Source organism: Chaetomium globosum, genomic scaffold, assembly GCF_000143365.1.
Source record: "Chaetomium globosum CBS 148.51 scaffold_1 genomic scaffold, whole genome shotgun sequence".
In the NCBI taxonomy this organism is placed as follows: domain Eukaryota; kingdom Fungi; phylum Ascomycota; class Sordariomycetes; order Sordariales; family Chaetomiaceae; genus Chaetomium; species Chaetomium globosum.
In genome coordinates this window covers 5531912-5556721 of record NT_165976.1, presented here as the reverse complement: position 1 = coordinate 5556721, position 24810 = coordinate 5531912, and the positions used below count along the sequence as shown (strand labels likewise).

The 24810-nt window shown below is 56.3% G+C and overlaps 9 protein-coding genes across 9 annotated transcripts; 7 read left to right on the top strand and 2 right to left on the bottom strand.

The window, feature by feature from the left end:
• Positions 1 to 1699: 1699 nt before the first annotated feature.
• Positions 1700 to 2161, top strand: CHGG_01799 (uncharacterized protein; the record flags this gene model as incomplete). The annotated part of the gene is made up of 2 exons (XM_001221019.1): positions 1700 to 1702; positions 1871 to 2161. 2 exons carry the CDS (start codon positions 1700 to 1702, stop codon positions 2159 to 2161), a joined length of 294 nt encoding a protein of 97 aa, XP_001221020.1.
• Positions 2162 to 2837: 676 nt separating this feature from the next.
• On the bottom strand, positions 2838 to 5010 carry CHGG_01798 (uncharacterized protein; the record flags this gene model as incomplete). Its single annotated transcript, XM_001221018.1, has 3 exons — positions 2838 to 3365; positions 3423 to 4574; positions 4765 to 5010. 3 exons carry the CDS (start codon positions 5008 to 5010, stop codon positions 2838 to 2840), a joined length of 1926 nt encoding a protein of 641 aa, XP_001221019.1.
• Positions 5011 to 5483: 473 nt separating this feature from the next.
• Positions 5484 to 7710, top strand: CHGG_01797 (uncharacterized protein; the record flags this gene model as incomplete). The annotated part of the gene is made up of 4 exons (XM_001221017.1): positions 5484 to 6576; positions 6667 to 6700; positions 6757 to 7243; positions 7303 to 7710. 4 exons carry the CDS (start codon positions 5484 to 5486, stop codon positions 7708 to 7710), a joined length of 2022 nt encoding a protein of 673 aa, XP_001221018.1.
• Positions 7711 to 8431: 721 nt separating this feature from the next.
• On the bottom strand, positions 8432 to 8713 carry CHGG_01796 (uncharacterized protein; the record flags this gene model as incomplete). Its single annotated transcript, XM_001221016.1, has 2 exons — positions 8432 to 8618; positions 8709 to 8713. 2 exons carry the CDS (start codon positions 8711 to 8713, stop codon positions 8432 to 8434), a joined length of 192 nt encoding a protein of 63 aa, XP_001221017.1.
• Positions 8714 to 9627: 914 nt separating this feature from the next.
• CHGG_01795 (uncharacterized protein) lies at positions 9628 to 12378 on the top strand (the record flags this gene model as incomplete). The annotated part of the gene is made up of 7 exons (XM_001221015.1): positions 9628 to 9992; positions 10192 to 10357; positions 10415 to 10542; positions 10601 to 10804; positions 10861 to 11206; positions 11269 to 12190; positions 12254 to 12378. The coding sequence occupies 7 exons, from the start codon at positions 9628 to 9630 to the stop codon at positions 12376 to 12378; spliced, it is 2256 nt and encodes a 751-aa protein (XP_001221016.1).
• A 1229-nt stretch (positions 12379 to 13607) lies between these two features.
• CHGG_01794 (uncharacterized protein) lies at positions 13608 to 15346 on the top strand (the record flags this gene model as incomplete). Its single annotated transcript, XM_001221014.1, has 2 exons — positions 13608 to 13686; positions 13902 to 15346. 2 exons carry the CDS (start codon positions 13608 to 13610, stop codon positions 15344 to 15346), a joined length of 1524 nt encoding a protein of 507 aa, XP_001221015.1.
• A 1368-nt stretch (positions 15347 to 16714) lies between these two features.
• On the top strand, positions 16715 to 19793 carry CHGG_01793 (uncharacterized protein; the record flags this gene model as incomplete). Its single annotated transcript, XM_001221013.1, has 5 exons — positions 16715 to 16822; positions 16873 to 17043; positions 17100 to 17411; positions 17464 to 19169; positions 19229 to 19793. 5 exons carry the CDS (start codon positions 16715 to 16717, stop codon positions 19791 to 19793), a joined length of 2862 nt encoding a protein of 953 aa, XP_001221014.1.
• A 1441-nt stretch (positions 19794 to 21234) lies between these two features.
• Positions 21235 to 23235, top strand: CHGG_01792 (uncharacterized protein; the record flags this gene model as incomplete). The annotated part of the gene is made up of 6 exons (XM_001221012.1): positions 21235 to 21408; positions 21485 to 22280; positions 22381 to 22468; positions 22554 to 22898; positions 22960 to 23047; positions 23107 to 23235. The coding sequence occupies 6 exons, from the start codon at positions 21235 to 21237 to the stop codon at positions 23233 to 23235; spliced, it is 1620 nt and encodes a 539-aa protein (XP_001221013.1).
• A 593-nt stretch (positions 23236 to 23828) lies between these two features.
• CHGG_01791 (uncharacterized protein) lies at positions 23829 to 24437 on the top strand (the record flags this gene model as incomplete). The annotated part of the gene is made up of 2 exons (XM_001221011.1): positions 23829 to 24108; positions 24193 to 24437. 2 exons carry the CDS (start codon positions 23829 to 23831, stop codon positions 24435 to 24437), a joined length of 525 nt encoding a protein of 174 aa, XP_001221012.1.
• Positions 24438 to 24810: the final 373 nt, after the last annotated feature.

Below are 24810 nucleotides of genomic sequence, written 5' to 3'. Positions count from 1 at the left end.
GCACAGGCGGTGAGGAGCGAACCCCACGAAGCTGCCCCTCGCCAAGCACCCAACAGGGGACCTGCAAGTCCACTGGGCCCACAAATATTCACACAGACAACTCAACCTCTCCGCAATTCCACGACTCGTTGCCGACCCTTTCTTCTGTTTGCTCTCTCCGCATCGCGCTGTGCGCTCCTTGCTCTGCTTCTACACCGAAGTCTTCGACACCTCTAATTCCGACACATAAACACCGTAAAAATGAGAGGCGAGGTAAGAGCACACCCCCGTTGCCCTTTGCGACTCGAAGTGGCTGCCCACATCTGGCGATACCTTCAGGCCGGCGGCCCGCCCGCAATGCGGAGACTGCCAAGATGATGCCATCGCCATTCGGATTTATGGAATTCGGCAATGGTTTGCTTGCCCGACCCCAATGGTGTTTCAGCAACTACCATTGCCGCTATTTTGCACCGATTTCGTGCAATTTACGACTGGCCAAGTCGGTTGTTTGTTGCTACCTTTGCTGGGCCGGGCAAGCTTGCTACACCTCGGCTATCAAGAACGTCGGGGCATGGCTGAACTTGCTACACAAGATGGATTCCATAGGGCGCGAAGCTGGATGCTGACACGACTGCTCACCAGATTCTTCATGTCCACCTGGGCCAGGCTGGTGCCCAGTTGGGCAACAGTGCTTGGGAGCTGTAAGTACCTACTCACCGCTTTTTTTATGCCGCCGTTTTGGCTAACAAGCGCTTCTAGGTACTTGCTAGAGCACGGCCTCTTGCCTGACGGCCGCCCGAACCCCGAGGCCACCGACATCGCCGAGGGCGGCTCCTTCGATACCTTTTTCACCGAGACGAGCGGTGGTAAATACGTCCCCAGGTCCATCTTTGTTGATCTCGACCCCTCGCCCATCGATGAGATCCGCACCGGTACCTACCGCCAGCTCTTCCACCCCGAGCTTCTCATTAGCGGAAAGGAGGATGCTGCCAACAACTATGCCCGTGGTCATTACACTATTGGCAAGGAGATGATTGACAATGTCGTCGACCGCATTCGCCGTGTTGCTGGTAGGCGCATCCATCCCTGATTCAACGCTTGGGAAGGCCATTGCTGACACGAAGTGATAAGACAACTGCCAATCGCTCCAGGGCTTCCTGGTTTTTCACTCTTTCGGTGGCGGTACAGGGTCTGGTTTCGGTGCTCTCCTCCTCGAGCGCCTGTCGACCGACTACGGCAAGAAGTGCAAGCTGGAGTTCACCGTTTACCCGGCGCCGCGCCTTTCTTCCGCCGTTGTTGAGCCCTACAACGCTGTCCTTTCCACCCACAGCACCATCGAGAACTCGGACTGCACCTTCCTGGTTGACAACGAGGCTGTGTTCGATATCTGCCGCAAGAACTTGGACATTCCCCGACCGAGCTACGAGCATCTCAACCGCCTGATTGCCCAAGTCGTCTCTTCCATCACCTCTTCGCTGCGGTTCGATGGCGCCCTGAACGTCGACCTGAACGAGTTCCAGACCAACTTGGTGCCCTACCCGCGTATCCACTACCCCCTGATCAGCTACGCCCCTGTCATTTCGGCTGCCAAGAGCGCTCACGAGAGCTTCAAGGTATCCGAGTTGACTTTCCAGTGTAAGTGCCTATTGTTCTTGCGTTTAGTTCCCCGTGTGGGTGGCCGAGCTAATTTTCTCCGCTAGGCTTCGAGCCCAACAACCAGATGGTTGTCTGCGACCCCCGCAAGGGCAAGTACATGGCCGTCGCCCTCTTGTACCGCGGCGATGTGGTCCACCACGACTGCGGCGCGGCCGTCGCTCAGCTCAAGGCCAAGGCCTCGTTCAACCTGGTCGAGTGGTGCCCGACAGGCTTCAAGATCGGCATCAACTACCAGAAGCCCGTCGCCGTCCCCACCGCCTCCCCGGAGGACGGCGGCCTCGCCTCGGTCGACCGCTCCGTCTCCATGCTGTCCAACACCACCGCCATCGCCGAGGCCTGGTCGCGCCTCGACCACAAGTTCGACCTCATGTACAGCAAGCGCGCCTTCGTCCACTGGTACGTCGGCGAGGGCATGGAGGAGGGCGAGTTCAGCGAGGCCCGCGAGGACCTGGCCGCCCTCGAAAAGGACTACGAGGAGGTTGCTGCCGACTCGACCGAGTTTGAGGAGGAGGAGGCCGAGTACTAAAAGCGGCTGGTACCGTTGGCGGCGGCGTAATTTACGGGTCGGCGCAGACGAGCGAGCTCTGTGGGCGTAGTGGGTGGTGGGTGGTGGGTGGTAGCCTTGTCAGCTTCCCTGGGGATGAAGGCGAAATGACAGGAGTGAATGATGGCTGATGGCTGATGATGATGGACTGCTTTTTGCGTCGCATGCGTACATGAAGATGTCTATGAAGATAATATCCCCCAGCAAGCCGTGTTCTTACTGCTTCTGGCACTTGTCCATTTAAGAGATAGCACCAAATGTGGATAGGGGTCTTGGTGGTTTGGGTGACTGCCAGTTCCTTGATTGTTATGTTTCTAGACGTCCCATGATACTTTCTGTTGGCGGCATAATGCCGTTATCACGAGAGCCTACCGCGTTTTCCAGATGGAAGCTGAGGAGGGCGAACCGTATCCATCATGCTTCAGTCCAATCAACTGTTCTATTTCTCTTCCGCTGGAGGTACGTAGTTGCGATCAAGGGGGGCAATTGTACTATTAACTGGGCGACAAGCCAATACACAGCGAGGCTCCCATCGGCAACTATCCGTCTATCGCAAGCATCCGTACCGAGATATACAGTATACACATAGGTACAACCGATCAACACCTTTCAACACATTTATTCCCACAGCAAACATCTGGCTCCCTCAGCCCTTCCGCTAGTATTTTCCAACCTTGCCACCCCTGCCCTTCTTATTAGGCGGCTTGGCCTTGGTCTTCCCCTTCTTGAACTTCAAGTCCTTGGGCTTGCCGTCCTTCGCGCTGGCGCGCCGCCCCTCAAAGACGAACTGCTCCGGCCCCTTGATCCCGCTCGTCTCCCCGCCCGCGGCCTCGCCGCCGCGGTTCACAAACCGGTCGCGCCGGTCCCGCCTCTTCTTGTTGTTCAGACCGGGAGCCTTACCCGTGAGCTTCGCCGCGCCAAACCGGCCGAGCAGTTTGCTCGCGCGCCCTGCGAGGGTCTGGGACTCGGCCGTGGGCTTGGGCACGTACTTTCCTTCGCTGTTGCTGCCGGTGCCGGGCTTGCCGCCCTTGCGGTCGGAAGCCGCGGGGGCTCTTTGGTTGCGTGCCTCCATTGCGCGGGCTGTCTTGTGCGGGGCTTTGCAGCGGGTGACGCGGAGTTCGCGCGGGAGCATCGGGGGGAATTTCTTGCCGTTGATGAGGATCGCCGATTCGACTGAGTTGCCGTCCTGTGGGCGGGGTTAGTTAGCGGTTCAAGGGTGGCGTGGACTAGGGGATGAACTAACGTAGAACTGGACGTAGGCGAAGCCCTTGCCTACGCGGGTCGCGGCGTCTCGCACGACGCGGACACTCTCAACTTTGCCGCCCTCTTTGCCAAAGACACGCCAGAGCCCTTCCTCGACGTCCATTGGTGTCTTGGTCCGTTTGCGCCGCTCACCCACCTCTTTGCCCTCTTCATTAACTTTGACGTTGTATACGCTCTCGTCATCTACGAAGCCGAGGTTACCGACAAAAACGCAGCGGCGATGATCGACAGCTGCCGGGTGGGCTACGCTATCAACACGGAGATGCCGATCAAGCACAACGGTGCCATTCAGCTGCGCCACAGCGAGCCGCGCCGCCGCAGTGGTACTATAGACGGCGTAGGCATTGGTAGACTTTGTGGTGGCCTCCAAGACTTCCTTCTTAATGAATGCAGCGCGTTTCGGTATCCCTGCCGACTCAAAAGCCGTCGAGCGGAATCGTATCGATTCTACCTTTTGAGGCGGGTCTGCTTTCTTGTCAAGGATGGACGAGAGGTGTTTGAGCAGCGTTTTCTTGGCCTTGCGCGAAGTAATCGCTTCGGCTGCAACGTTGCTGAGGAAGACGGTGCGGTTCGCCTTCTCTAGCTCGGATACTGCAGGGCGGGCAGCGACTGATTCGTGAACGGGCACGTCACCTCCTAATTCGTCGTCGTCCTCCTTTTCAACCTTGGAAGCTGTCGGCACCACATCCTTCTCCGTCGAGTCTGCCTTGTGCCGCTTTCCCGACGGCTCTTCTTCGTTTGCCAAGCGCTCGAGGTAGTTGGCCTCGAGGTCCTCGTCGTCATCTCGTTGTTTCCGTTTCCGTTTCCGTGCCTCGTCTTGAGATGGGCCACGTGTAGCGGCTCTCTCTAGAACCTCTGCAGCTGCAGTTTCGTCGTCCGCGCTTGAAGCGGCGTCGGCTTCATCATCTCCAGAGTCATCTTCGCCAGACAACATATCTTCGTCATCATCCGAACCTTCGGAGCCCAATTCAGCGCCGCCCTCGTCCCCCGATTCCTCCTCGGAGCCTTCTACTTCCTCGCTCTCCGAGGCGTCTTCGTCCTCCTCATCTCCCTCGTTCTCGGGAGTCGCCCTCGGCCTTTGTGGAAGTAGATCAACGTAGCGCGACTTCGGAGGTGTTTTAACGGCTCCGGCCTGGTAAGGTATTAGAATTGGTTCGACTAGCTATGTCAGGGGTTACTCACGCTGTGGGAAAACAAAGCATCCAAGGTGGGGTCAATCGCCTTGGAAGAGACAGACAGACCGGATTTGCTGTAATAGTAAGATACATCAGTATTCCCGTGCCGTAAAAAAAACACCCAGAAAACCTATTTCAAAGTCATACCTTTTGGCCATTCTGCTGTATGTTGGCGTTTCGATGCACGCTCACAATGGATGGGGGAGTTGGCAGCTGGTTGGTCGGCTCGATAGGAGCAGAAAGAAAAGCTGAAAAGCTTCGTCCGTGATTCAGGTTCAGGTGTGGATACTTCCCTGAAGAGTTGTAGAAAACGGGTCGAAATAATGGAACTTCCGACCTGGACAGAAACGGGCAGTCCAGCAATACCTTCTTCCTCTTCAGCACCCAGAGCATGGTGGGAAGGTCCTCTCACTGTGCCGAAAATTCGCTTATCGCTCCTTATCGGAAACTGCCGGGAAACACCGCTTTCCAGGGTCGCAGGAACTCGGCCGGCGGGCAAGCAGCTCTCGGTCATCCCGCCCGTCTGTGCTGCTCTGTCGCTCCTGTTCCCATCTTCTTGGTCAATACAGGGCACCACCAAACTTTCCAATCCTACCCACCACACATGCGCTCAGCCCTTTTGCGTGAGATTGACAGCAGTAACGCACCGTATTATTCTGGCTTCATCGACAAACTTTATTTATCTCTTTCGGCGCCCTCGTCATTATTACTCTTCCGGTCGCAACCGCTGCCGACAGCAAAGCCGCCCGCTCGCGGAACCCGTCGAGTTCATTTTTGCGCGACCCTACTTTCTCGGGCACAAACGCCCACGGCGTCATTGGCACAATATTTAGCGATTCACCATAAACCTAACTGCATGGTCTACGATGGCCACAGGTGATACCGCGCCGCCTTTGGCACTGTCGAGCCCGCCCCCGCCCTTGCTGGACAACAGCCCCAGCAGCGTCTCGAGCCCCCTTAGCGAGCCCGAAGACAAGGACGGATATGGCGACGAGGTGGATTTAGACATGCGCGACCTCAGCGATGGCCACGACGCCCCGAATCGGAATGGTACCCAAGGCGACCCCGACTCTGACGCCGCCTCCGAGTCGGACGACGAAAGCAAGCTTTCGGAGGTGGACGTTAATGATTCAGAGGCCGAGACAGAACGCCTTTACGATACCCCGCCAAAGAATGGCGCGACACGCGACATGTTGAATACGACTGGTGAGGGGAATCGGCGATTTACAGACCGCCGAGACCGAATTTTCGAACGAAGCCCGAGCAAGCTACACCAACAGCTGCGTGCCGACATTGAGACCGGGGACGTGACTAGCAGTCACAATTCAGTCTCCGAAGGAGAGGACGGAGAGGACGACGACGTGTCAATACCCTCCAGCGAACCTGAGGTGGACTCGGCCAAAGAGCCTCGGCGCCGGGCGGCCACACTGGCCAAGAAGAGCCAGACTGCTCCCACCAAAGACGCGCCCACTTCACACCCAAGAAAAAACTCGGCCGATTCTCGGAAACGGAAGCGCTCCTCTGCGACCGAGCACTCGGAATCCGACCAGCCGCTGAAAAAGCGGACCGGTTCGGTTAGCGCGGCCGACCAGGAGTCTCCCGACGAAGTTGCTATGGCTGACGACGACGGTCTTTCGACAAATCCACAAAGCGGCAACCACACTGCTGAAGAGGACAACGAAGAAGTTGTCGCTACGACGGAGGCTAAGGAGGAGCTTCCCGACACGGGCGATGAAGACCTCGTCGTGTCAACTAGGTCCCGGAAAGGGAAGCGCAGTCCGACGAAGAAGCAAAAAAGCAAAAGCCCAGGGGAAACCACAACGAAGGAAGAAGCGCCAGACGAACCTCCAGAAGATGCCGACGCGCAAAGCCTAGAGGTGCCCACCCCGCAAGCCGAGGATGACCACGCCGACGAAGTCGACGAGGAAGCCGAGGCAGCACACCGTAACGAGGAAGAGTGTACGTAGCCGCCAGCCCTCTTTTTCGCCTTGGCCAAAGCTAACTGGGCAGCAGTGGAACGGAAAAAAGCGGCGTGGGAAGAGCTAATAGGGATCGAGAAGCAGTTTAGCAGTTTCCGAGAACGGTCTGTACATTGTTTGACCATACACTTCAACGTTCAAATGCTGATACCCTATACAGATTATACCAGGAACGGCTAGAGCAGCTCAACCAGGAAGAGGCCATGCTTACGAGCGACAATCCGACGCACCCCGAATATCTCGCGATGCTCCAGTGCCTTGAGGAGCGGCGGGCGGAGAAAATCAAGAGGAGCGGCCTTGAGTTGCAATTCAAATTGTCGGTCCTCCGACACCGAGCAGTTGCGGAGCGTGCGCAGATCATGTCCCAGTTCTACCAGGCTGTGCGCGAATCGAGAGACGAGACGGTGACAGAGCTGGGCGAAGAGTGGTACCAAATTCAACAAGAACGCCGGCGGGCGGCGAACACAATACCGGACTATGGGATTCGATTTCCCGCTACGAGGCAACAAGCCCTTAGAGACGCCGTCTCTTACAACAGGGAAGTCTCGATTCTTTCCGGCTTCGCCAAGCACGTCGGCTTCCCCGCGGCACCATCGATCAACGGCGCTTCCGAAGAACAGATGGAGGCGGATTTGGAGGCTATTCAAGTGAGTTTTGGTACTGATACCGGTTGTGCGGGTTAAACCGAAGCTAACAGTGACACCAGAGCATCCGTGAGCCAATACTGAGGCAGGCATCAAACCAAGCGGCCCCCTTCCGGCCGGAATACCCGGGAGGTCTCGCCTCGTTCGTACAAGGGCTTGGTGCCGCCGGCGAGCAGTTTATTGAACAAACGCCGTGGGCAAACCCGAACCACCCATCCCACCGGGCGCAGCAGCCACAAGCGCACCGTGACAACGGTTTCCAGCCCACGTTTGCCGGCCCGTCGTCGGCGCCGAAGAGGCATTCGAATCAACCGGGGGGTTTGTTCTCGTCAAGCACGACTACCATTCTTAACGGCGATTCCCCGGTACAAGTGTCAAAGGCTCAGTCGCCAGTTGTGCCCGAGTCGTCTCTTAAGGGGAAAATGGGCCCAGAGGCCCTCAGGCGAGAGCCTGTCATTCATGCATCTTGATTTTTTTTTTTCCTTCTTTCCTTTTTTCGTTTCATTCATCTTGAGCACATCCTTGGAGGGCAAGCGGTTTTCATCGCCAAAACTTAACGGAGTTTAGCGCCAGGCATTGGGGAACCCCATGGAACTTGTATCATGGCGGCTGAGCATTTCCACCGCGATTTGCGTTTTTCTTTTTCAGACTTTTCGGACTGGGCATTTGACGTGGCAAGGAAGGATACGGTCTGGATTCTCGGATCGACTAATGTCGTATAGATGAGGCATGTGTATGGATGAGGATGTGTACAAACAGCCGGTTTTGCCCATCGCGGGGTTGTATTTGGTCGGGGTTGTGGTGCTTGTTTGGATGCGTAGGACCCAGCGCGCGGGGATACCAGGTGTTGTTGTCTGAGTTATTGTTGTCCGGGCTAGACGCCCGGCGGGAAGCCATCGCTGTGTTTGAATCGAAAATAGATTCCCCAACTCCATGTTAGTGTGTGTGTGTCGATTGTACATGTAAAGTAATACAATTGCTGTTCCAACGACAACCCATTGCTCTCACTATGCAGGCGACGAACGGTATGTCCCTCTCCACCATGTTGGTACGAGCAAGCCCCCCTCCCCCCTTCATTTGTTCGCATTTTGGGAGGTAGGCTTTACTGGCACATCGGGAACCTTGACATCCTCGAACTCGTCTTGGCCGATCGCGTTGATGGTGTAGGCCCCTAGACAATCCTGGGGTCAGTCAACCGGAGCTGGGAGAAGCTACAAGCTGTAAGGCGGGAAGGCGGGGGGCGGCCGTACAGATACCAATGGCAAAGGCGGAGATACTGAGCCCAACCACAGCGTTCTTGACCAAGTACGGCCGCCGGGCCCGGATCAGGGCGGCTGACTGGCGGTTGCGGTTGTCGTAGTAGCTCGAGCGTGAGAGTCTTTTGCGGCGGTCAGAAGAGGGGGGGCTTGGTAACTGGAATGCAGGTGTGGCGGTTGCAGTAGTGGCGGATGATGAACGGTGGACTTACACCATGGCTGCGTTATGAGGGCGCTGTGGGTGCTTCCACACAACGGTTGGTGATGTGATCTTTAACTGGGGAAAATGAAGGCGAGCATCGGATGTTGCCGCGTGGGTTGTGTGTGGTGATGAAGCTTATCGCAAGCAGGCCAATGGGAAGGCGGGCGCATTCCCGCAGTGAAACGGTCCGTGCACCCTGTAGCCCTTGGCTCCTTTCACGTCACCTTGCTTCAAAGCGCGTCTCGCACCTTGCAAGGCTGGAACAAAGTCAAACTCCAACTCACCACAATCGCCGAATCCATTTTCCAACCTTTGACCACGACCACTGAATCTGCTGAAACGACTGGAAGAGGGAATCACAGATTGAGACGATCGTTGAACCGCATCACGCAAACATTGCTGACAGTGGAATTGATGAATCTGGTCATTTCTGATGCCATCAACCTCTGCCTCTGCCACACAACTTGACTTTTCCAGATTTGCTCCACTGGCACTCGACAACCTGGGATGTCGCAGCGCAGTATGACTTGACCTCTGCCTTTGGGTTTCGCAAGTCGTTACTGGAGATTTGACGTTTCGGAGGTGATCGTTGTCTGTGAGCTGCAACAGTACCTGCTTTTACTTAGCTCTCGTTCAGCGCATCGGGGCATCATCTGAGCGGAGGCATCATTTGGGACCAGCACAAGCTGCAATACATCGCGCTGGCCTGGTCGACCACCAACCAACCTAGACTGCCTTGTCCTGTCCCCTTTGCCCGTCCAAGCATCAGACAGCGCTCTTTGTAGAATCTTTTGCTGCTTTACCCCCACCTTCACCCTCTCGACAACAGTTCCATCGTGCAACACCCAACGCTTCTTCTCCGTTACCCTCCCCCCGAACCACCAGAGAGAGGCACGTGAGCGAGGGCAACGCAACAAACAACCACCATCATGGCTGCCGATTCCACCTCGACAGCCCCCTCGGGCAATGGAATCTCGGTCGCGGAGCAGCTGGAGCAGCTCGGCGCGGCCCGCAAGCTGGTGCTCGAGAACGCGACCTACTACGACCGCATCGTCAAGGGCGTGCTGCCCATCATCGGCCCGACGGCGCCCGTCGAGCTGCGGCGATGGGGCGCCGAGTTCCTGGCCGAGTCCCTCGCCACCCCCGTGCTGTCCATGCGCGACAAGGAGAACATCACCGTCGCCGTGCTCGACACCATCAAGGGCCTGCTCGACGCCCCTGGCGAGGACGTCATCGTGCTCAAGGCGAGCATCGCGGCGGCTGCGAGCGCGTATCCCGTTGCCGTGAGGTGGATGTGAGTATTCTTTTTTTTCTGTGGGAGGGGTTGTCGGGTAGCCTCGTTGGGAAGGGGGAAAGGGGGTTGGAGGGGAGAGTGCTTGTTGCATGCGACGCCTGATTCTTCTGGTGTGCCCCTGATCCCTGGGCGTTGGTATTTTACCGTGGTGCTATGTATCCAGATCAAATAGGGGGCGATGCTAACCCGGCTGTCTTAGTATCAACAACTCCTACCACACCGAAAGCTGGGAACAAATGTCGGCCGTCAAGTCGAGGATATTACGTATCTGGGATGGGGCGCCGGTACCGGTTAAGCTGAGCTGCATCAAATTTGCCCAGCGGGTTGTGCTTGCGCAAACGGCGTCGAATGGGACAGAGCAAAAGGTTAGTGGTGGCCGGTGCCATGATGCGGTATAACAAGCGCTGACCTAGGACACGCAGTACAACGGACTCGACATCTCTCTCAACATGATACCGCCGAACCATCCCCTCCTAGATCCCCGGCAGTTGGAGGCTGAAGCGACTGGACTTCTGGATAGAATGCTGGGCGTGTTGCAGGACAACAGCAGGTGGGCTACATTGTATAATCGCACTGTGGGAATATTGACAACTGACTTCCTTCCAAAGTGATGCTCTACTTGTTGATGCCACCATCAACTGTCTTTCCATCCTCACTCGGTCCAGGCCAAATACATCAAATCGCATCCTCAACACAGTTCTCAACTACAATCCGCTAAAGCTAGCCAACTCCCCGATGACATCGAAGACCAGGGTGCTTGTTAGGTCTTTAGAAAAAACTACCCGCATGTTCCTGACTCATCTCCTTAGGCGGTAAGCAACATCATGGCTATAGTAGCGGAAGGCCCACTCGGCTAACAATTTGCCAGTGACCCCAATAATCCCATGTCGGGGCGGATTCAGCAATATGTCGAGAGGCTGATGCGGTCACGGGCCGAAATATTCGATGAGGCTGGTCGTAAAAGAGCCCTTGCCGATCAAGCCGTGGCGGGTTATGGTGACGCCAAAAGACAAAAGGTGGAAGCCGGCGCTCCTCAGTTTTCAGTTCCTCCTCTAGGACCGGGGCCGCATACGCTTGCCGGCGTATTCACACTCACAAACAACGCCGGGTTGCAAGCGTTCGATGCCACGCAGTTACCGGCGAATCTTGCCGCCAAGATCGGTGTCAGGACATTAGCCGCCCTCGATCAGAATGTCTTGGACCTGGCTCTCAACGTAAGTGGTCTCAACAACGCACCCAGTGACCCTCGTATACCAGTACCGACTGACCTTACTAGGGTATCCGGGATCGCCTCACTTCTCTCCACGCTGCAGGGGCTGCCGCGGCAGCAGCGGCTCAGCCTGGCGTGCTGAACGCTGCCACGGCTCCGTGGGTCGTCGAAGAAGACGACGACGACGACTACGAGCCAGACCTCACCCCAGCCGAGGACACGGAACAGATCCTCAACAAACTCGACAATGCCCCACCAGAAGAGCTCATGGGGCATACCGCGGACGCCGGCGCCGAAATGGCCCTCGGCCCATTCAGCCTACCACCTCCACCTGCCCTCGATCCCGACGCCGCCGCCAAGCTCAGCCAAGCAGCTGCGTCCCGCGTCTTCGGACCGTTATCAACCCTCAAAGACCCCGGCGCGGCGGTGCGGAAACCCAAGGCGGGCATCAACCGCCTGGCCGCAAGCTCGTACGACCGCGATTCTTGGTTAACAGTAATCACCCGCCTCGCGACCCGCAGCACGGCCGGCCTCGATGGGGCACCCAGCAGCGGCATCAAGTCCGAAGAAGGCGCGCTCGACCGGCCCCGCGCGTCGCTTGGCGACAGCATTCGCGAGCTGCTCTTTACCTACATCCTTGAGGACTGGCGGCGGCGCATAGAGATCGCCGTCGCCTGGCTCTGCGAGGAGTGGTACAACGACCAGCTGACGAAACGGAACGGCACTGGCGGGGAGCTCAACTACGAGAAGTGCGCGCTGCGGCTGGTAGATGGGTGCTTGAGCTACATTACCGCTCAAGATAAGGTGCTAACACGGTTCCTGGCCGAGATCCCCGAGCTAAGCGCGCCGCTGCTGGGAAAGCTCAAGGCGCTCTGCGCCGACCCGACGACGGTACAGCTCGCGCTGACGAGCCTGCTGTATCTCGTGATGATGAGGCCGCCGGTGAGGGAGATTGCGCTGGATACCGTGGCGGAGATTTGGACCGAGTGTGAGTGCTTACCTAACCCCTTTTCCCTGGTATTGCGTTGAGGCTTAGACTGACTCACGGTAGATGAGGACGCGCGCCCCCTGGCGGCCAAGTATCTCGTCAAGTGGCGACCGGGGTTCATTGAATCGCAAACCCGGGGCGCTGGAAGCGATGCGGCGGCTGCGAACAACATGGCGATTGCGACATGAAGAACAAGACACGGAACATCGACGACGGGCACATCGGTATAATGTATGACTTATTATGTATTCTATCTCCACAGCTAGGGCCCGGAATGGGTTTAACCGGATGTACGAGGTCGAAGGTCATCAAAGCAAACTGTGGGTGAGGGCGGAGGCGTTGGCCAGGGGAAAAAAGGACCTGTATTGGTACGAGGTGACTATTAGTGACACGCGACGCGAAGACGCGACGTGTCGAAGATCCGTCATTGGCATAAACCGTCATATTACAAGCACAGATTTGGCAAACTTTACCTGCCATCCTCAAACATGTTGAGAAAATGACTGAAATGAAATAAATAAATAATAAATAATGTTTTCTCCGAAGGGTGTAATTTTGTATGTACGCTTCGCAATGAAAAGGTCAATCTGCTTGATCTCGAGTCAAGAAACAGAAACACAGCCATCGCATTGTTCCATGTTCAACAAAGCTGCAGGGAGTTCCCCATGACCGCCAGGCACAGACCTTCCACCAGAAAAGATCCCTGTCTCAGATTCCAACCCAGCGGGCCGAGCACAGGGGCTGATGAATTTGGCAGCCACTCACAATGAAAAGAACAGGGCCCCGCTCGAGAGGTTGCATGGTTGCTGTGGCAGTCGACTCGAGCATGTTTTGCAGCACTTTGCAGCGCGCTGGCCTCAAAGATGGTCGCAGTCTCGATGGATTGATCGTTTGGCAGCGGACCAACCGTACGTACCGTACCAACCAAAAGGTTGTTTTTGTCAAAGTGGTGCAGCTGCCACGAGGATAAAACAGAAGCGCTGTTGACCACCCACTTTTGCTTTGTTCATCGTTCCAGCTTCTGGACCTCTCTGATCCCTTCATCCCCGGAATTAATTTACATTGCCCTGTAAGCCACAGCTTTGCCTTGTCTGCTGTGCCAAGCAAATAAGAACATCTTAAACCGATCCCAAGGTCAACATCGTCCAAAAAGGCCCGAGATTCCGGCTGGTAGACGCATCGTCCTTCTCCTCGTCACTACCTATGTTGAGGATCTGTTTTCGCAATTACATGTGTGTGCGTGTATGAAATTCAAGTCAGCCAAACCACCTGACCCACAGAAGCAATTGAGACAACAGCCCTCTGTCGCCGAAGAGACCAGACCCGCTTTGAAGTGGGAACAAGCTCTGCCCCCCCTGGCACTGTTCTCCGTGGTGGTGCCTTCGAACCGAACCCAGACTCGCCCGTCTTCCAAGAAATGCGTAACAGACTTTTGAAGGTCCGGCCGCATTCCGATAAAAAGCCGGCCTTCTCAATCCACCGAGACGACCAACACAGTATGTACCCCCGCCTTGTGCCACCGACCAGAGAGATCCGCGGGACGAGTTCAATCTTATGTGTGCTCGGCAACGTGCCCTCGCAAACAGCAGAGTGTTGTGTCCGGGTAGCTGCAGTCGGGTTACGCGCTAGACAAGTCGTCAGGGCGTTGGACACAACTTCAGAGTTCAAGTTGGGATGATAATGCTAGCGGAGGCTAACTAACAGTGTGCAGCCAAAGATATCTCCCCCGCGACCGTTTCTCCACCTACGGCAACACCGGCGACAACCCCAACCAAGTCAACGCCGAGCAAGGCGTCGTCCAAGTCCTTGCATGAGCGCCCTTCGCCCCGGTCCACCCTCACACCTGCGTCCGAAGGCACAATAAACTCCGCTATGTCCCGGACAGCAACAAGCGGAACCAACGGAAAAGCGGTCCCTCCCGTAACCGCCTCATCTTTGTCCCCCCGCACCCCAAATCGCATGAACTCGACCATTCGAACAGTACCCAGTTTCGACGACAGGCAGATATACGCGGATGAAGATTCCGGCACAGACGGAACGCCATCACACTCAACATCGCGGGATTCGGGCTTCTCGAGCTCGCTCAATAGCACTGCCAGCATGGCATCGTCAAACTCGCCCCGGCGGATACAAGCGGCAACATCAACCGGGATACCCAGGAAGCCGTCATACAACAAATTAAAACTCAGCGCCTCAGAGACGGCGTACGATAGCGGCGATAACCATCTCGACAGCCTCCCCACCCGCGAGAACAGCCTCAACATGTCCAGCACAAACTCCTCGCTCCAACCACCCAACACCTCCGCCGACCCCGGCGGTGGCGGCGGCGGCGGCAGTTCCAGCTCCACCAACGACCCCTCTCTCACAGCGACCGAAGCCAACCTCTCCAACGGCTGGGACAACTCAGTAGGCAAGGCTGGGCTAGGCAAGACAGGGCGCGTAATCAACCGACTCGTCTCGGACAACGAGGCGCTCAAGCGCGACATCCAGATCGAGCGGCTGCGGGCCGAAGAATCACGACAAACCGCACGACTGCTCGAAGACAAGCTGGAGCGGGTGATCTCGGACTACGAGTCGCGGCTGCTGGAGGCCAACGTGACCAAGACGCTGCTGGCGCGCAAAGAGCGGCAGGTGGAGACGCTGCAGGACGCGGTGGAGCTAGAGCGGCAGCGGGCGGTGGACGCGGCGGCGCGCGAGCGCGTCTGGAAGGACGAGATGGACGCCGCCCGCGCCGACGCCAAGCGCCAGGTCGAGGACGCCACCAACTACGCCGCCCTGTGCGAGGGCCGCTACAACGCCATCAGCAGCCACTGGAAGGACCAGGGCGAGGAGGTGAAGCGGTCGGTGGCCAAGGTGAAGAGGGAGGTGGATGGCCTGGTGGTGGAGAGGAAGAAGGATGATGGGAAGATCGAGACGCTGCGGGAGCTGTGCGATCAGCAGGACGGGAATATTCGCGAGTTGAGGAGGCAGAAGGAGGAAATCGAGGCCCAGTTTGAGAGGTATAAGCGGGAGCAGGAGGAAGGGCTCAAGGATATCAAGCGCAAGGCTGATGGGAGGGAAAGGGAGCAGGAGCGCACGCTGCAGGAGGCCCGGGAGGTGCTGGATAAGCTGAGGTGGGCGCTGAGCGTGAAGGAGAAGATCGAGTGGGCTCAATAAAGGGGTTTGGGAGGGGATTCGTTAGGGGGGGTTGGTGGTCTCGCCGGCTTGGAGGGAAGGGGGTCGCCCCTCCTCCCCTTCCTTGGTTTCATTTTCTCCGGCGGGCTTTTTCCCCGCGATTCATGACATACATAATGATGATACCAGCCAGCAGACCGGGCAGAAAGGACTGACCGATAGACCAGTTTGTTTGTTTGTTGTTTGTTTTTGTCATCGTTTCTTTTCATCGGTTGGAGCACACAAAACAGGTACGCAAAGCAGGCACCAAAGCGGTCGAGCGAGCGAGCGAGCGTTTGATGCATGGATGGCGGCATACCAGCCACTTAGTTGGTTTGGAGAAATGCTGCTCCAGTTCTATTTCATGGATGATCTTGGGACTTAGGGATTAGGTATCCATTGGCAGGGAGTTCGGCGTTGCTGGGGATAAGTGAAGGTCAGGGTTTGGGAATCAGAGCAGAATCCGTCGTGCAATCATATTCAGAATAGCCAGGGGTCTCGACCTGCTTTGCGATATGGGAGTTCTTTTCAAATTGCGTAAGAGCCACAAAGCAGTTCATGCTTCCAAAGAAGGGTTGACGGTGTTTGCATTTTCAATAGTGTCGTTGGGTTGCTATGCAAGTCCTTGTGTTGGACGTTTTTCGCTTGGCAGGGGGTGTCTATTTGCCCTCAGGGATAGCAAGGAGTAGCACCGAAGCCAGCTTCCAGGCCTAGGTACCGGGTTTGCCTCACATGGGCAAGAAGCATCACGGTTTTTGTGAGAATCTATCTGCTCCTTGGTTCGATAACCTTTATGAGATGGGTCAAGGCAGCCCAGGCCACACCGGTTGAGTTGGCAACCCCCCCCCCTCCCCACGTCGCCCTCTTCGCTCCTTCCCTCAAAAGACATGAAGGGCAATCGGCAGATGGGATTCTGCAGCTGCTTTGTGGGACCCCCGAGCCACTTGGTCACTCCTAAGTCTCCCAAGTGCCAGAATCTTATGTGCCTTTTGTTCTTTCCTTCATGCACCTGCCCTCAAACTTCCCGGTTCCCCAAGCCCGCTGGCCAGTTCATCGGCTTGGGCAGGCTTTGTTTTACAGTCCTACCTTAAGTGAGCCCTCTCACTTGAAAAGGTTGCCAGGAAATAGATTACTCCCAGAAACCTGCTGTGGGATTGGTGAAATTTTCTATGCCGTCCCATCTTTCTGCTCTGCAGAAATTCACCTACCCACATCCCCCACCTCTTGCTGGACGCACCAACCTCTCTTCTCTTTTTCGCAATCTCAAACTCTTTGTTGGGTTGACTTTCTCACCCAGCCAAGCTGATTGTTACGCCATAAAAGATCTGACCTATTTGTTGCGTTTCTGCCGTCGCTTCGGCATCTGCCACGATGGACACCTCCCGTCCGCTCATGACCGAGTTTTACCTGACGACGCTGTGGACGTACACGCCCAAGGCGGTCGAGGAGGTGATTCGTGACATGGAGGCGAAGAAATTTGTAGATCTACCCTTTCTTTTTTGCAGGCCTTACACTAACCTACAGCACAGGAACGAGCCGAATTTGTCTATGACAGGGACTACAGTTGGTTCAAGGTCAGCTGTCGTGAGGACCAGGTAGACGAAATCCGTTGGCAGTTTTGCCTCCTCGCTCGCGAATTCGAAGACGATGTGTTCGATGACAGCGAAGAGGACTTGTTGAGCTTGGATGGCTCTCTCAAGGTAGGGCACAAGCTCATCGGTGGAAGGAACTCTGCGATCTTACTAACAGTGAACAGCCATCATTTGAAAACGAGTGGTTCACTCAAGATGACCCGCCTCCTGACGTCGGTGAAGTTGACGAGCAGTACTGTCGCCCCAGTGCCCTGGACAAGTACCCTTGCGTCGAGCTCTGGGATGACCTTGATAAGGGCAACGAGCCTTACTCATACTGGGAGATCATAACCCCCAATCAAGCTAGGGCGTTGGTATCTGAACTAGGCATCGCATTTTCTCCAGCCCTTGCCGGAAGACTGGTTTTCATTGGGGGTCACAAGAAGCAGTCCATTGGTGAAGCCATGGAAAGACTCAGAGTCCTGCTTAGTGTCAGGGTGAGTGATATCAGAATGGCGACCTAGCATGGGAAGCTGCTAACCGCTACAGAAACTTTCATCTCCTCCACCGAGAGTAGATCACCTCGTATATGCAGAGGATAGCCGCAGTCCAGTCACGCCCGGTTTGACGGCTGATATTCGATACCTGACCAACATCGACCCAAAGCTAGTTTCTTCGACCCTTATCGATCGGCTCCTGGTAGCGAACCTGGCAGACTCATACGAGATACTCTATCGGGAGGCATCTTCAATTCGCATCTGCCCTTGGTCCCCTCACAAGGGTTGTTACGTGTCCTTACTCGGCCCAAAGGTTGCCGCTCGACCAAGAGACAAAACAGCCCTGGGAAACCGGCCTGCCATATTTACCAGGATGATTGACAAGTATACGCCCACCAAAGAGCCCAACTTTGTTGAACAGAACCATATCGGCAGCGAGGCCAGCTTCCAGGTTGGGACTTGGGTTCAGAATGTTCCGATCCCTGAGGAATCTGTTAGACGGGCCGCGCACTATGTTCTCGACACCGGTTCTCAAGCAGCTGCCAACCCGTCCAGCGTACCAGAGCATGAGGATCTCATGGACTTCAATGACGACGAGACAACATTATGCCCCGGGTCTCCCACGGCCGCGACGTCCAGGACAGCAACCGGGACGCCAGCCTTAACGGGCGCGAAGACTGAAAAGTCAGCTTCTCGCCAACCTCCCTCCGCCCTTCGAGCGCAGCTGGGTGTGTCGAGAGCGAAGGAAATGATGGGCTCCCAAAACGAGGAGCTCGCATTCGCAGGCGATGGCAGTCTAATCGACATGCTTGCTGCTGTGGATACAAGAAGTGCTGAGGATATGCCGAGGTCAACAATCAACTGGGGGATGGCCCCTCTTATTCCGCTACCCGTGGATAACCCTGCGGCTGGGGCGGGTAACTCGACGCTGAACTTGACATCCAACCTTCCGATGAGCCGCGGTGTTCCGCAACAAGGGACCTCTGCCGAGGACAGCCCGGGCGAGATTCTGACGGAAAAGCACACAGCTACACGTCAAGTTAGCGGTGGTAATACTTCGCAGTCACATGGGCTCACTAACCCCAGCGCACAGCTGAGCCTACGGCCAGCTCCTTGGCCCGGAACCGGAGCGTCGGGTGGCCTTCCCGTCGCCGGAGGTTTTGTCAACGAGATACACGCAGCAATGGCCAAGCTCTTAGTTACGGGCCCTTATCGCCGTGGCAAAGTCGAAGTAAGAGCCGAGTTCGGGCGCATCATCCTCGAGAAGGTGGATAAAACTGGTTTGGCATTCAACAACGAGAGTACACCCAGTGAAGGGTGGGAGAAAGCGATGTTGCTGCAACGGCTGAAGAGCGACTTTGGAGGAAACCAAAATATCCACTTCACCAAAATTCTTTCCGCGTATGCCCCCAACATCGAAGACATGATCAACATCGAGGTTGAAGGGGCTCCGATTTGGGAGAACAAGCCAAGCTGCGCTTCCACGACGTATTCTTTTTATTGTGCATTACGTTTGTCAAAGCATATTCCCCCGTTTATTGTCGACATTGAGGATGATGGCACACTCAGCGCCGAGCTATCCTACTCGATTCGTCTAAACGACAACGTGCAGGAGTGGGACAAGCCAAAACCCATTTACGTCCATGCAATCTGTCGACACTGGGATTTACGGATGGTAATGAACCACGTCAAAACTGACGAGGTAGAAGCCGTGTACGGCTCCTACGCGCGCTCTCTGATGCAGTCGCTAAGCATCCTGTATGTGAAGAGCCCATCTTACAGAGTCCAATGTGGGTTTATGCTGACAACGTCCCTAGACGCAACGAGAATGGCGCTTTGGAGCTCCAGTTTGCAGTACCCACTGAATCCTTCATGGACGTGAGGGAGGTCCGGATTCTGACCAAGTGGCGTCATGCCAGTGTCGACCGCCATAGCGCCCTCGAAATCACTGAGGTCCAACAAATGAAGACGGAACCGTACTCGGGCGGTCCGTATTCTAAAGCTTCCTGGAACTCGTACGAGGGAAAGCACTCCCGCCCCTGGTCAAACAGGATGATCAAAGACAGCAAGGGCGAAGTCGCGCGGTGGTACGAGGCTGCTGTGGTCTCCGCCGAGCTGGAAGACATGTGTCGACAAAATGCGCTTCTCAAGGTTGGCATAAAGGCTGACTGGGAAGTTGAAGATCTCGAGCACCGCGGCGTGTTTGCGGCACTCTACGCCCCGGCCCTGCATATGGTTAGGGCGATGGACCATGTTGGCAGACTAGACGACAACAACCTTTCACAGACCAACGGCCACTTGCTGCGCCAGCCCAACGACCGGCCTCCTCCTCAGGTGGTTGGATCGTCTGTGGTAAAAATGGGCAACAAGAAGGGTCGGTAAGCAGGCTTTCTGAGTGGTCCAGGGGTGTATTGGGGCGAGGCGGTGTATTTGTGAGCGCTGGCAAGGAGTCTTGATTTTCTCCCTGTTACCTTTGATTCGGCGTCGGGTTAGAGGATGGGTGAATGGGTTGGCGGGCGGATGAGAGCATATTTGCGAAGCCGCCAATGTACGGTGCACAACGGCGGGTCGATGTTCAGGTTGAGCTGCTAGCAATACTCGAGCGTTTAGGTACTGGAGATGGCGATGAATTAGTGTTTTGTTTTGTAACGTATAATACGCTGCCGCACTGCCGCGGTCGCCGAAATGACTGGGCCTCTCCTCTCCGACGTCCCTCTCATGTGCTCCCAATTTCCCCTTTCCGCTTGTCTTTTTCGCTTTCCCCGTTTCTTCCCCAAGTATCCCTGTATCTACTGATAATTCTCTTTCATCAGGAATGATTTTGAGGAAAAGAGGCCGTTAGGGAACCTTGCTCTGTCATTTCAGCTACCTATCGAGCTTGCCTGCACATTGTCAGGACAACCCTTTGGTCCCTTTCATTCCAAATGACGGGGCCACAACGGCCTCCGGTGATGACAAGAGTCAGATCACTATCGGGGGAACACCACGTTGCAAACGTAGTATGCATAGTCCGTTATCAATGGTTGTTGGAAAGCTCCTCCTGATGTTGAGAGTCCCCTTCTTGTTCCTTCTCAGGGGTTGTTGGTTGGTCTCAGGGGCTCACTCCTTGAATCAGGGGCTGGAGCTAATGCCAAGAACAAAACACCACCAAGTAAATAATAAAAGCAGCCAGACAACGCCGTTGCACCCCGATTACCTTTCCCACGGTCAGAAACGGGGTAACTCCAACACCGCGCCCTTCCATTGGCAGATGCGACACCTCGCACTTTGAGGTGCCGGATGCAGCACTGAAATGGCGTCATAGGTCACCCCGGCTGCCGAATGCGTCTCCCCCCGCAAATAAGGTGAGAGACAGGGCGGATGGCGCGATTCGGGCGCGTCGGGGGTGCATTTGAGGTGCATTGGGGTTGAGTTTTCCATGTTTAAAAGTTCCCCAATCTGATAGGTTCCCCCCACGCCCGCTTTCCTTTGTTGCCTGCCCGAGCTGCCACTTGCTCCTGCAGCCTGCCCACCGAAGTTGTATGTGATGCAGTAAGCTGCTCCCGGGGACAGGGGGGGTTGAGGAGGAGAAACAAGGCCCGAATGATACCGCCAAAGCTGTGCAACAGAGCTGCAGGCCCGTCCCGAGGTCTGATCGCCCAGCTGGAGACGGGGTTGCATATTCGGGCCTACCTTATATATATTGACTTGCATGCCCCGCCCGCCTGCACTCTCGATAACTCTTCAAACCTTAACTGCCTAGGTACATACGGTACCTAAGGAGATCGTAAGCAGTTCGAACTGCTCGCTCCCATCGTTTGCCAGGCCCCTCCGCAACGCCAACATGGCCGACATTGACACGGGCAGCAAAGCGCCCTCGGTAGGCAGAGACTCTAAGGCGTTCCCCCACGCCCAAGACGATGTCTCCCTCCACTCGGCCGACAATCTCAGCGCCATCCTCCCCGAAGGCCAAGTCGACCCGGTCTACGAGAAGAAAGCAAAGCTTCTCAACCGCGCCGTAAGCCCACCCCGACTTTAACCCCCCCCCCAAAAAACCCTCAACAGACACCATCCCTAACCCTTTACGCACACAGATCCAAGACATCGGCATGGGCTGGTACCAATGGCAGCTCAGCGCCGTCATCTCCTTCGGTTGGGCCTCGGACAACCTCTGGCCGATCGTGACCTCACTGATCTTCACGCCGGTGAAGAACGAGTTCGGCCCCGCGCGCCCCCCCCTGCTCACGCTCAGCCAGAACATCGGCCTGCTCGCGGGCGCGCTGTTCTGGGGCTTCGGGTGCGACGTGTTCGGGCGCAAGTGGGCTTTTAACCTGACGTTGGGTATCACGGCGGTGTTTGGCATGGCGGCGGCCGGGTCGCCGAGTTTTGCGGCGGTGGGCGTGTTCGCGGCGCTGTGGTCGTTTGGGGTGGGTGGGAATCTGCCGGTGGATTCGGCAATTTATCTCGAGTTTTTGCCAGCCTCGCATCAGTATTTGTTGACGGTGCTGTCGGTGGCGTGGGCGATTGCGCAGGTGGTGGCGACGCTGGTGGCGTGGCCGTTGTTGGGGAACTTGACGTGTCAGGAGACGGATGCGGATTGTAGGCGGGAGGAGAATATGGGGTGGCGGTGGTTGTTGATCACGATGGGCGGGCTCACGGTGGTGATGTTTGTTATTCGGTTTTGGCTGTTTACGATTTATGAGTCGCCCAAGTATCTGATGGGGAAGGGGCGGGACGAGGACGCGGTGCGGATCGTGCACGAGGTTGCGAAGCGGAATGGGAAGGAGACTAAGTTGACACTGGAGGATTTGAGGGCTTGCGAGCCGGAGGGGTACGTGCGCCAGGCAAAGGCCGCCGAGGCAGTCAAGCGCAAGCTTGAGGATGTCAATCGTAAGTTTGGATCTGCTCTCTGTCGCTCGGTCTTCGAGCCTGGGGGTGGCTCCTGGTGACTTAGTGGGGAGGCAAGGAAAAGCTGACATTGTTTTTGCAGTCGACAGGATAAAGGCGCTGTTCGCAACGAAGAAGCTTGCGTTATCGACGGGGTTGATCATGGCTGTCTGGGCGTTCATCGGGCTAGGGTATGTTGATGTCCTGCTGGGGAGGTTGAGGAGAGCTGACAAAAACAGGTACCCCCTCTACAATGCCTACTTGCCATTCATCCAGGCCTCGCGTGGTGCGGATTTTGGAGACGGTTCGACATAGTAGGTTACATCCGGCGGCTCCTGATCTCCTCGATATCCTCCTCGGGGGAGCACTGGCTGACATGTCCTCAAGTCTCACGTACCGGAACTCACTGATCATCGCCGTGGTCGGTATCCCTGGAGCGATACTCGGTGGATTCTTGGTTGAACTGCCGAACTTTGGACGCAAGGGCACACTCGCGGTCTCGACCATCTTGACTGGCGTGTTCCTGTACGCGTCGACGACGGCGCTCAACTCGGCGGCCCTCTTGGGTTGGAACTGCGCTTTCAACTTCACTTCGAACGTCATGTACGCCGTGCTGTACGGGTATGTAAAATAGGTTTTGGTTATTACCACTGCGGCCGCCTTTTGCTGACACTTAGGGTAGATTCACTCCGGAGCTTTTCCCGACGCCGCAGCGGGGGACGGGGAACGCCCTCACTGCGACCTGCAACCGCATTTTTGGTATTATGGCGGTAAGTAGATTCTATCCAACACTAATGGCTTGATTTTGAGCTAACACAAAACGATACAGCCCATCGTGGCCATGTTTGCCGACCTTCAGACTGCGGCGCCGGTGTACACCAGCGGGGCATTGTTCATTGCTGCTGGTCTGTTGGTTGTTGTATTGCCGTTTGAATCGAGGGGGAAGGCAGCCTTGTGAGGCAGCGATGGCGTTTCGGAACGAATTGTCTGCTGGCCTTTTTTTGGTTTTGCATATACCATCGAGTACATGTAATGGGAGTATTCGTATGCCCAAAGCATCAGATTGGGCTGTAAATGGCATGCTGCCCCGCTCAACCCTGCCCGACAAGATGATGCATCTCCAGTCTTAGGCCTATTGATTAGGATACTGTTGACTCCCATTGGGTAACCGATCGGGGCAGGTCGGAGCCGATGTCGATATTGCGCATGCGTCTCCGCGGCGTATGTAATGTATGTACAACACCTGAACACTTCATCAGTGGGATCCACTCGCCAAGCCCGAAACATACTATGTAGTGTACGATCGACTGTCGTCAGCAACCCTCATCCTTCCTCGTACAACCACTTCTCTGCCATCCATATATCTCTCAACCCCAACCGTGCTCAACCACACTGAAGCAGGCACATTACCGAGCAATTCTCACACACAGAGACAACTTGCCCGCAACACTCAAACCAACCTCCATTCCCACTTCACACTCAACCCTCACCAACACAACACCACACACCCACCCCACCACCCAAACCAACCGAACCCAAACACCACCCAAAATGTCCTCTTCCGACACCCCCACCACAATCCACCGCCTCACCGCCGGCACCGCCCTGCTCCTCTCCTCCCTCACCGCCGGCCTCTCCCTCTCCCTCTCGCTCTTCCTCACCCCGCGCCTCCTCGAGTCCCCCACCCCGCTCATGCTGCAGCAATGGCGCCGCACCTATGCCCGCGGCGCCGCTGTCCTCCCCCCGGCGGCGCTGGTTGCGGCTGCGGGGTATCTTTGGTTGGGGTTGGGGTTGGGATCGAGGGTGGGGGGGGGTTGGGGAGGTCGAGGTTGTATGTGGTTGCGGCGGGGCTGACGCTGGGGATCGTGCCGTATACGGTGGGGGTGATGCAGGTGACGAAATGGGAGGTTGAAAGGGGTTGGGGGAGAGGGTGAAGGTGAGGGAGGAGAAGATGGAGAGGGAGGAGGAGGAGGAGGAAGCGGTTACGGCGGTGGAGGTGCAGGAGGAGGAGGGGGAGGAGGGGGTGGTTACTGTGGAGGAGGAGAGGACGGCGAAGGGGTTGGTGGATTGGTGGGGGGTGTTGAATTTGGGGAGGGCCGCGTTGTTGATTGGGGGGGCAGCTTGTGGGTTGGCGGCGACCCTTTGAGGGGGTTTGGCTAAGTGAGTGAGTGAGGGAGGGAGGGGGGGGAGGGGTGGTGATGATGTATTGGGAGGTGCTTGGGGGATGTTGGACATGATGGCTACGGCGGTGATGATGTACGATATGTACTAGTTCGCAGGCGATGACTCGGCTCTCAATTCAGCTATCACACCGACTACTCAACTCCTCCGGAGCCCATCCCTGCCCCGACAACCAACCTATTGGGTTGGCTAGTCACTCCGCCTCTGGAGATTCAGAAAACTTCCCCGCGGTCAGACACCTCATACCAGCCTACTTGCTGCTGCCCGAATTGCCCGACGAGCCGGAGCTGCCGCTGGAGTAGTACTGGGCCCCGCTGGGCGACGTGTAGGTCGAGCTACCACTGCCGTTGTG